A 10,439-nucleotide genomic window follows, 5' to 3' on the forward strand; every position below is an offset into this window, starting at 1 on the left:
GATCTAACCTATGTGATAAGGTATGATTCAACTTATGTGGTTAGATGTGCCCTTGCCAACATGACCAAGTATAGCTCAGTCCATAAGGTTAGGCATGACCTAATTCATGTAAGTATAATGTAATTATGTGCCTAAGTATGTCTAAACTTATGTGGTCAAGCACGATCTGACTTATATGGTCAAATATCATCCAACTCATATGGTTAGACACAACCCAACCCGTAACCAAGCATGGCTCAATTCAGTGATAAGACTCCGTCTAACTTGGGAGTGAGGCTCAACCTACCCACGAAGCGAGGCTCACCCAACTATGCTATTGACGGCAAACATATCGACATTTATCTATCCAACTCACTGTACCTCAACCCAACCTTCCATTTGGGATAGACATATTCAACGCACATGATTCATTTAAGGCTTAGGTGAGTTAATTCGATTTGGATTACAACTATATGACATAAACTAATTTCATCTTTTTTTATTAGTTTAAGCTTATTAGTTGATCGAATTAGACAAGTTTGATCAATTCAAAGCGATTCAAAGTGATTCCAGATCAAGTTTAAGCTTACTTGAAATTAATCAAATCTAAGTTAGATCAAGATGATTCAAAGTTACTATCCGATTCGAGGTTAGTTCCATTATGTCATAATTGAATTGACTTTGGTTCAAATCAATTGGACTATTCTAATTAGGATTCTTATTGATCGAGAATTATTAAGAGATTGAAATTTTAAATGTTTATCATTTGATGAACTTAAATTTTTTTAAAAAAATATGATTTAAAATAAGTATTAATTTTTTTATTAAATGAATAATATTGATATGATTATTATCGTATAGCATATATGTTAGAATGGTCCATATATAAAATACTAACTCGTGAAGAGACCTATGAAGTCCATCATAACGCAGAGCCATCGCGATATATTTTAACAGGCCATATATCAAGTTGATATATTAGATGCATATAAAAAATATAAAATTATCATTCCATATTTAGTTGATGATATTCTATCAATATTCTTTCTTCTGTTCACTTCCCCCCCTCCCCCCCTGTTGATGTGAATTTTTATGAACCATCCGGAGTAGAACTCCACAGGCATAAAGCTGAATCAGAGAAAGCAAGTTCAAGCTGAATCAGAGAAAGCAAGTTAAGATCCTGATGACAGCAGGATCCATGGAATGAGCACCGGGAAGCCAAAATAAAGAAAGCAGCAAAGACAGCAAAACATAATAGGCAACTCTTATATTTACGGACTTACAGAAGGTTCAGAAATTATGGACAATTATGTAAGAAGAGGAGCATTCTGCTATATCGAGATGAAATTGTGGGAAAACCTCTCCAATTGGGTCCTGAGCAAGCTAACGAACGAGAACCGATCCCTCTCCATCGAGTTAAACTTCTGTGGCAGCATCGCATTCTCCACTTGGATCGACAGGGGCTCCAGTTCCTTCTTCATGGACTCCACCATCCCCATATCGATCTCCTTCCCAGAAATATCCTGAATGAAGAAAACATTCTTCGTCTTCTCTCCGTGAGCTGCAATGTCTGCCTGGGCAACGGTGAGGCCGTGCTCACGGAGAGTTTGTGTGACGTAGGGAAGAACTCGTACGTTATTTTGTAAGTCCAACTCCAGCCGAATCCCCTGTAGAATAATACCATGTTAGTTGACATGATCGATTACCTGAACTACAAGTGTTTGGATCAAGATCCAAGCACCGGAACAAGCCATACCGACAAAACAACAAGAGATTTTTCTACAAAGGCCGGCTCACCTCACAGACTCTACGCTCGATTGCAGCCTCCAAACATTTGGAAACTCGCTGGATCTCGAGTTCGGTGTCCAATAATCTGCCATCCTTGCGCCTGATAAAATACTCCTGCGATACTCAAATTCGGTGAACAAAACATCATCTTTCTGCCTAGAAATGGTGTAAATCCGAAATGTACCATTCGACGTAGGAGTGCATAAAGAAACAACGTATCATGCAGATTTACAAACCTGATGAGCGAAAGGTCCGTGTGAAGTGATGTTCGCATGGAAAACAACATATTGCATGTCTGTTAATGTGCACACTGTGTCAAACATGAGCTTCGGTCGATCCAAGCACTCCACATTGACCACTGTGTATCCTTTCTCTTTGCATCGATCGATCGACACAACTGTTCTCCTTCCCTCTTCATAGTTGTCCACGTTCATCGTCCAAGATGACATGTTTAAGGGTCCTTGTGGACCATCAAAATCTTGGTTTGCTAACATGAGTTGGTGTAACCTGCGCTCCGCATGACTTGTCCAGTTATCACACCCAAGAAAACATGTCCTTGCACTCCTACCGCTGTCATCGCCACCGAAGGAGGGTCCCAGAATGTTGGAGAGGTGATCTTGGATAGCGGATAGCCTTTGAGGGTCATCTATGCAGGTCGAGGTGGATTCGTCCGAGATGCAAGCTATACATGCGAGAAAAGCATTATGGCTCCACGCATGAGCTTCGATAACGTTGCACCTCTGCTCTGCAAGGGCGGCGGATATCTCTGAGAACAGTCCTGGTCGGTTAACACCGATCATCTCTATGGCTGTGCGCTCGGAAGAAGATTCGATACCACTATCATCATCACTGCAGTATTCAGCTTCTTCTGAGTTTTGAAGCTCCCTCCTTTCACCAATGGCCTGTAAAACAGACGCATGATCAATTTCAGGTCATACAGCACGAGGCACAGCATTCCTATGAGAATGATGGAAGAAACTAGTACTGTCATTCATGAAGTTTGCTTTCATTACTAATCATATTGGACCACCCATTGTGTTTCTGCTGTAGCACGTTTCTGAGCTAGAATTTACATATATAACTGCTAATCAAATAAATTATGATTAAATTCTCAACTGTTGAATCTTTTAAGACCTGTAATCTGAAAAGCAATAGTAATTAGCAATGTCCTGCACCACTAAGCACTTCTCAAAACATGGTATTCAGTGGAACAATGCACTCATTTGATAGGTACTGTATTGTATCTGATTCACCCAACCAGACTACCGCTACCTACCCATTTCATTCAACTAAAACATTACCTCAGAAGTCATTTGATTTCAAATTTATGGTTATTTTGAAGCTATGAAGATGATGATAAACTGTGTTGATTCTGAAACTCAAGCAGCTCATCACCTACTTTGTGTGCCAATAATCTGAACTATATATTATATATTGAAAGATAGGAAGAGAGAGAGAGAGAGAGAGAGAGAGAGAGAGAACCTGTTGTACATATTTGATGACTTTCCCGTTAGTCACTTTATTTCCCAGCTTATCTTTAACATGAAACACTGCAATGCAAACAAATAAGCATAAAGCAGGGCCCAGATACTCCACATATTATCTAAGCTCAGTTCAACAGAATGAGTACTTATTCAGCTAGTATTGTCAAAGATAAAGAGGGACAAAAATAATGCATTTTTCCCTGAAAAATATAATCAGAAGGAAGACAGTAGTACTCATTAGATGCATCAGTTCTGCTGATTGAAAAACAATATATATTTTTCCATCGATGAGCCTCGTATCAAATGTGACCTGCATATACATGTAAGGTTCTGGACAACCATGTTATATGGCTTTGAAAAACTTAAGGAGGCTTTGTGAGCATCAATGATGGTGATAAGTGTTCCATCTAAACCACTGCCAAACGATCCTGATCTAGATCCAACCCCAATGGGAGACACAAAGCTCAATCGGATGACAAAGACCTGGAAAGCAACATACCATCCATAAACCATCTTGCATCGGAAGAAATATAGCTCTTGGTGATAAACAGATCCATGTCTGTTAACACTTGCACCACTTTAAGCAATAGACCCTGTTTGTTGATACTATCAACCTGAAAAAGACCAACTTAAAACTCAATCCAATCAGCAGGAGTTTTAGTTAATAAAAAAAGGCACACGTTTCCGAGCTGCACTTACCTTAACCACAGTGCATTTTTCACAAGATTCATTGTCCACAGATACCCTGCAATGTAAGAACATCAACCATATCGATTTCCGCAAACGATCAATTTATCGAGTAACTAACCTCGGTCCAAATATCTTATCATTGAGATTCTCATATTCAGGATCAAAATAAGGAGTGCAAACTTCCATCCTGTTATCAACAGAAAAGTGTTTTTTACTTAGAAATTCCACCAAGGAAATTTAGAAAGGCCAGCTGATGAATAGCTTAATATTCGAACATCACATGGTACATCAATAGCATTGACTAAATGAGGTTCATAACATATTACTGAGCAGGTCTCTTGAACCGCAGGAGCTGTCAACATCTAGAAATACGCATAGTGAGAGTCCAAGAAATTAACTTAATCAATCAACAAGGTTTGATGCAGCATGTTAACGCCGATATTAAACCAAATAAAATACGAGAAGCCAAATTGCCTTTGGTAGAGCTCAACGGTGGGAAATAACTGTGTAGTTGACCCCAAGCAGTCCGACATAATTGCTTCTCATCCTTGCCATTGTTGACAACATGATAATGACAAGACTTAAATCCGCAAAGCTTTTATAGAAAACTTTAGTACTCAAGCTTGCAGAAATTGTCCAATAATTTAGGGCATCTACCATCGAGACAAAAGCTAGTCGCCAATCCATCTTTGCTCAAAAGCAAGCAGTGAGAAGAAAGCCGAGAAATTTCGAAGAAAATAATAATAAGATGTTGAAATTACTACGAGGAAAGGAAGATTACCTATACATTAGCATGGCGAGCAAGTCTAAATATGAGGTGCCAACACTGAAAACTTCCACATGGAACTCATGTTCTTCCTACTTACTGAACATTAGTACGTGAAATCGACAGCAAGCGTTAAAACAATATTATGTGAATTTTAGATTCCAGACTCCACAGTGATTAGAGTTGGCAGACCACTAAACTTGATGCACATGCAATCAAAATCACGATGAGAAGAGCTCTCGCATCATAAGGTCGCCAGGACAAGAACTATCTCTTTAGTAGAAGCATAATAGGAAAAAAAAATATGGTCAAATTTCTTCCAAAGATGGCAAATCGACAGCAGAAAACAAGAGAAAACGGAGAAATTTAGAGGGTCTCTCTCTACCTTGCTTCCGAAGCAGCGTGGAGGAGGATAATATGATCCGATACGGTGGGAGGAGGCGATCTCCTCTTCGGTCGTTTCAGCTTGGGAGTTGGCAAAGGGGAACAGAAGATCTTAAAAATGGCATGCGGCGACGGACGAATCGACGGCTGCCGAGTGACTCAAGATGATGTTGGGTTGACTGGTGGAGGAGGCCGCGTCCCCGCCCGCACACGTGTGCGGATGGCGGTGCCTCCCACTTCTTTCTCCACGTTAACCCGTTTCGTTCGGCTCGGGAGGCAACAGTGGGCTCCGCGGAGGGGCCCATGTCATTTCTCCTACTAGTACACGGGTCTCCCAAACTTTTCTTTCTGGGCTTATCGTGGTCCTAAACCGGACTTTGTTGTACATTTGGGCTAAATCTCGACCTAATTTTCTTACAATGTGCCCCAAATTACGGCCTTAATTGGGTGAGAATCGGCCCTTGAGATATTTATTTATTTATTTATTTTTCCTTTTTTTTTTTGCTTTATTGATTCTAATTTTAGCTGTCCCATTCTCTCTCTCCTCGCCTTTCTTTGTCTTCGATCGGCATCCTGTCGGCGCCGGAACCCTAACCCTGATCTTATTCCTCGGCGGCCTACGCCATGGGGAGTTCAGGAAAGCTTATGAACCAGATCATGGAGCTCAAGTTCACGGCGAAGAGCCTGCAGCGGCAGGCGCGCAAGTGCGAGAAGGAGGAGAAGTCGGAGAAGCTCAAGGTGAAGAAGGCGATCGAGAAGGGAAACATGGACGGCGCTCGGATCTACGCCCAGAATGCGATCCGGAAGCGCACCGAGCATATGAACTACCTCCGCCTTGCCTCCCGCCTCGACGCCGTCGTTGCCCGCCTCGATACCCAGGCCAAGATGCAAGTCATCGGTAAGTCCATGGGATCCATCGTCAAGTCCCTTGACGCCGCCCTCGGCACCGGCAACCTCCAGAAGATGTCCGAGACTATGGATCAGTTCGAGCGCCAGTTCGTCAACATGGAGGTTCAGGCCGAGTTCATGGAAGGTGCCATGGCCGGATCCACCAGCCTTTCCACCCCGGAGACTGAGGTCAACAGCCTCATGCAGCAGGTCGCCGACGACTACGGCCTCGAGGTCTCCGTCGGCCTGCCGCAGCCGGCCGCACATGTCATCTCGGCAAAGGACAACGAGAAGGTGGACGAGGCCGATCTCTCCAGACGCCTTGCGGAGCTCAAGGCCAGGGGCTAAAGGTAGAATCTCTGATCCTTCCCTTCTATAATTCTTGTTGCTCAGTCTTTTATCCTTCATTGCGGCTTGCCTGAGGTGAAATATCGGCGGCTATAAAGCAGATAGATCGTCAAATTTTGTAAATGTTATGCCCCATATCTTGGTGAATGCGTTTCTGTCCCTTTTTTCTCTTCCGCTACTGCTTGTCTGAACAAGGGAACTTGTGAAGGGAGCTCGTCTGACGCCCGTGCTGTTTGAAGTTTTGTGTGTTCCATATCTTGGTGGTTTTGTTCCTCCATCTGGTTTTGTATTGAACTAATCAGATGCTTTTATTTCTTTAATTGACAAGTATTCCTTAACTCGGACTTGGCAAAAGAGCTTTACAACAAATCTTCAGGTTGACAGCCAAAAATAGGCCGAGAGATATTTGGATTGTCATTCTAAGGAGATATATGAGATTTGGAGATTGGTTTGCATGATGCTGTTCAAGTTGATCGATAGACCTTTTGTTTTCATCTGAATTACGTATTTAAGTAGATGCTATGACTTTATTTACTCATTCACCAGTTTCAAGAACTGTCGCCTCAGGTAGTGTAACGAAAAATTAATGACATATATCACTTAGTTATTTGCATCTATTCCCAATTTTGCATCCTTTTCTTTCTGTGCACTATGAAGATTCAATGTGTTTAAGCATTGACGTAAAACTTACATATGTCTACCCTTTTAACATATTTATGCTATTTGAATTTTTCATACTCTTTTAAGTAATCTAACGACTGATAATGTGATATCTTTTGTTTTGAGATTGAATATACTCTAATTGATCACGAGTTATCTATCATCAAAGTGGCAAATCTTTCACACAATATTATAGAGTTGTGCACAAAGTTAATTGGAGAGAAATTAATACAAACAGTTTATTGAAGTCAGATTGCAGAATGATTAATGGATATAGGATTGAATTGCATGGATCAACATTTGGAATACCCCAATTAGTCTGACATTGGAAGTGGTTTAAGAATTGAATGAATTTACTAGGGTTAGATGAATCTACCATAACTAACTTGGGCTCAAGCATTTTGGATAATTGGTCCAAACTCAATAAGTAAATGGGTCACTCATCTCATCAAGCCCAATTGTGACAAATGGTATTAGAGCCGATCTGGTATTAGGCATGATAAGGGCTGAGTAGGAAAGACAGACTTATGGATAGGGATAGAGGACATATTACGGCGAGGAGTCATCGTTGGGCCAAGTGAGTTTCAGGTATATCATGCTAAGCGTTGATTCTTGGCTTTGTGTTGGTCCTTAACGAAGACATCAAGCCCTTTAATTGGGGAGATCCCGATTTATCGTAGATCAAAAGTTGGTTAAGAATAACATGAACATTTTAGATGGATCTATTGCCATAACATTAGGCCTAAGCATTTCGGACCAGTGGTCAGGCTCAACAAGTCAATGAGTCAGTTACCCTGGTGATGTCAGCATACAAGGTAGTTTGTGAATTGGGCTTGGTAATATTTGAGATTTAAGTACATATAAAGTACTCAAAAGTGTGTGTATATATATACAGAGTAAAATAAGACAAATCACAAGTAAAGAAGAGTGCTTCTGAATTAAAATTTTATTTTGTACAAATAATATAAGCCAAATTGCAATTTGCTTTTTAGCTAGTGTTTTCTGCTTAAGAAGAATAATGTAAGTTACTCGCATGCAACCAGAAATTTATGGTGATGGAGTTTTTATTGGACTCCATTGTGTCATCGGTGGAAGATTCTCAATATTTATTTGGAGTTTAGGGGAAGATATGCGAAATTACAAAATGCCCCTAGAGGCAACACTTAAAAGTTTATGCATTTGTAAGTGACATTAATATGTTTTTTCTGTTATTTGAGTCATAAGATTCATGTTTGATTTTGAACTTTCAGATGAAAGTACTAATTAGGTTATTATCTTTTGCTAAGATGACCTACAGTGTTTGTGTAAATAATCTTTGCTAAATTATGGTTCTGTAACTTGCAAATTTCTTAAGTACCTGTTTCCTAACCATCTTTATATAATTATCTTTCTTGACGTGGGTAAGACAGTTGTACAGCATTAAATGTTCTGATGCAAACTTAACCGTGTGGATGCAGTGCTACATGGTATTGCATTCCTGTAGTTTTTTTTTATAAATGTCAGTAGTGATTACATACCATGAATTGAAAAATGAGTGAAAACTAACCTCGTCAAATATTGTTGTTGCAGGCTTTGTTACCATTTGCTAAACTCTCAATAAGAACACTTTTCTATTGCATGTTGTTGAGCTGGTGATAAAGGGCATATTTGTAGATACCCTGATAAACTGGAGAACTGTGATGCTTTTGGTGATTGTAATAGCCTACATTTTTAGCAACATTATAAAGCTTAAAGGTTTCTGTGTATCTTTCTCTAAATTGACAAGGAAGCTACTTCTCCGTGAAATAATGAGTGAAAAAGTTTTCAACAATCTCATAAAGCAGGAAACTCTTATTTTGCTGTTTGAACATCATAAAGTTTTATTTGATGTTCAAGTTTTATTTGACATCTTATATAATGATAGATAAGAATTGTCTGCTTTCGGTCAATGATTTTAGGTTAGATTGCCATGTTCGACAATTGGCATGTAGGATACCTATGCATCAAGTATCAAGATGGCAAGCAGATTTCGAGGGTCAACCTTTTTTTATGGAGGTACGGATTATATGATTGTGGGCACCAGAGAGGTGCTAATTATAGCCTGAGCGTATGATTCGCTTGAAGTATGGGTTGTCTTATTAGTTATTGCATTCCAAAGTTGAGATTATCATTGAAAACGCTTTTGATGGCCTCACAAACTACTTTGATGATGTTCAGGTAAAGCAATTCTTCCACTTCAAATGTCTTTTTGTGTTGTAAGCTGTTCGATTTGCAAACAGCCGCCATCTTTGATATATGCTAAATTCTAGAATGGTGGAAAGAAGGGACTACTGTGGTGTTCTGCAGCAGCATTGTTGCTCTAAAATTGTTTCTAGTTTTTTCATCTGATGGGTTTGTCTTCTTAGTCTCTTTGGCTGCATGATTTAACCTGCTGTTGAAATCGGTGGAACTAATTCCTGCTCGTATGACAACTGCACTGGAAGAGGAAGTTTTATGATCCTTGAGGTCAAAATGACCCCTGCTTGTATGACCCACCAGTCTGTGTGCGGTTTTGAGAGGAGCCACATCTTGGTTGGTTGTGACTGCTGTATGTGCATTGTTCTGTGTGCTTGTAGCAGCATCTAATTTTCTTTTATTTCTTTTCTTCTTTTTTATTTTATTTTAATAGTGTGTGTATAGGGCACTCTTAGGCTATATGATGATGTGCATATTTTATACTTAACTATGAAGAAAAGCATCTCTTTTTCTTTTCTAGACACACAAGGGATGCTGAAAGTGTATGTACTGAAAAAAAATATGAATATATCAAAATTTGTCTGTTGGAGATTTGACATGATTTCAAATCAACAGCCTAATTCCTGGTGATGACAGCCTCAAAAAGATGGGGACAAGCATCTAATCAATCTGAGTCATATTTCCATTTTTACAGTAAGCTTTGTTTGTGCCCATGTAGGAGGGGCTCAGCCAATGTTTGTCACCTCCAGTTGTGCATCATCATCATCATCTTTTTCTAGTTTTCTGCTTGGTCCATCTCCACCAAACCCTCTTCTTTGCACATCATAAAGGGAGAGGGCATCTGCTGGGCAGAACATGCCCTCTTGATCGAATGGTCTGCCCTTAAATAATTATCTTACATGTTAGCCGGATTAGATGATGTACCATCCATCATACTGCCAAGGGAATATTATGTCTTGTCAAATGCAATTATTTCTGTGCACTGCTTGGCTTTCCTCTTTATTTGATCCAGCTTACTGTTTTGGACGCAAGTATCATGTGACAGAATAATGACCATGAATGAATAGAATGCAACAAACACCATGTTGTTCTAGCTAGACCTGTTCATGTGCCCCATCATGGATGCCCGCCGACCTCATTCGGTCACTTAAACCTCGGGGTCGGTTAACATGTTAAACACATCAAATCATGTTTAAGTCTGCGCTGTAAGATCAGTGCTGGCTGCACAAATGCAAAAT

General features: G+C 40.0%; 2 protein-coding genes across 8 annotated transcripts; one reads left to right on the top strand and one right to left on the bottom strand.

Moving 5' to 3' along the window:
- Positions 1 to 1,219: 1,219 nt before the first annotated feature.
- Positions 1,220 to 5,247, bottom strand: LOC135617414 (ACT domain-containing protein ACR2-like). Of its 6 annotated transcripts, XM_065117571.1 has the most exons (9): positions 5,093 to 5,247; positions 4,723 to 4,980; positions 4,060 to 4,128; positions 3,951 to 3,996; positions 3,751 to 3,865; positions 3,250 to 3,317; positions 2,004 to 2,669; positions 1,777 to 1,881; positions 1,220 to 1,646 (listed from the first exon to the last, which is right to left on the bottom strand). In XM_065117571.1, exons 2-9 carry the CDS (start codon positions 4,734 to 4,736, stop codon positions 1,311 to 1,313), a joined length of 1,419 nt encoding a protein of 472 aa, XP_064973643.1. In that variant the 5' UTR covers positions 4,737 to 4,980; positions 5,093 to 5,247; the 3' UTR covers positions 1,220 to 1,310. The 6 variants fall into 6 exon arrangements, with proteins under 6 accessions (XP_064973643.1, XP_064973649.1, XP_064973644.1 ...); XM_065117577.1 differs by lacking the exon at positions 4,723 to 4,980 and having other exon boundaries at positions 5,093 to 5,240; XM_065117572.1 differs by lacking the exons at positions 3,951 to 3,996; positions 4,723 to 4,980 and having other exon boundaries at positions 3,751 to 3,879; positions 5,093 to 5,244.
- A 369-nt stretch (positions 5,248 to 5,616) lies between these two features.
- LOC135617416 (ESCRT-related protein CHMP1-like) lies at positions 5,617 to 9,786 on the top strand. 2 transcript variants are annotated; one of them, XM_065117579.1, is made up of 2 exons: positions 5,617 to 6,329; positions 8,925 to 9,786. In XM_065117579.1, exon 1 carries the CDS (start codon positions 5,716 to 5,718, stop codon positions 6,325 to 6,327), a length of 612 nt encoding a protein of 203 aa, XP_064973651.1. In that variant the 5' UTR covers positions 5,617 to 5,715; the 3' UTR covers positions 6,328 to 6,329; positions 8,925 to 9,786. The 2 variants fall into 2 exon arrangements, with proteins under 2 accessions (XP_064973651.1, XP_064973650.1); XM_065117578.1 differs by lacking the exon at positions 8,925 to 9,786 and adding an exon at positions 8,557 to 8,732.
- The last annotated feature ends 653 nt before the right edge of the window (positions 9,787 to 10,439 follow it).

The sequence above is a fragment of the Musa acuminata genome, chromosome BXJ2-7 (genome assembly GCF_036884655.1).
Source record: "Musa acuminata AAA Group cultivar baxijiao chromosome BXJ2-7, Cavendish_Baxijiao_AAA, whole genome shotgun sequence".
Classification (NCBI taxonomy): Eukaryota; Viridiplantae; Streptophyta; class Magnoliopsida; order Zingiberales; family Musaceae; genus Musa; species Musa acuminata.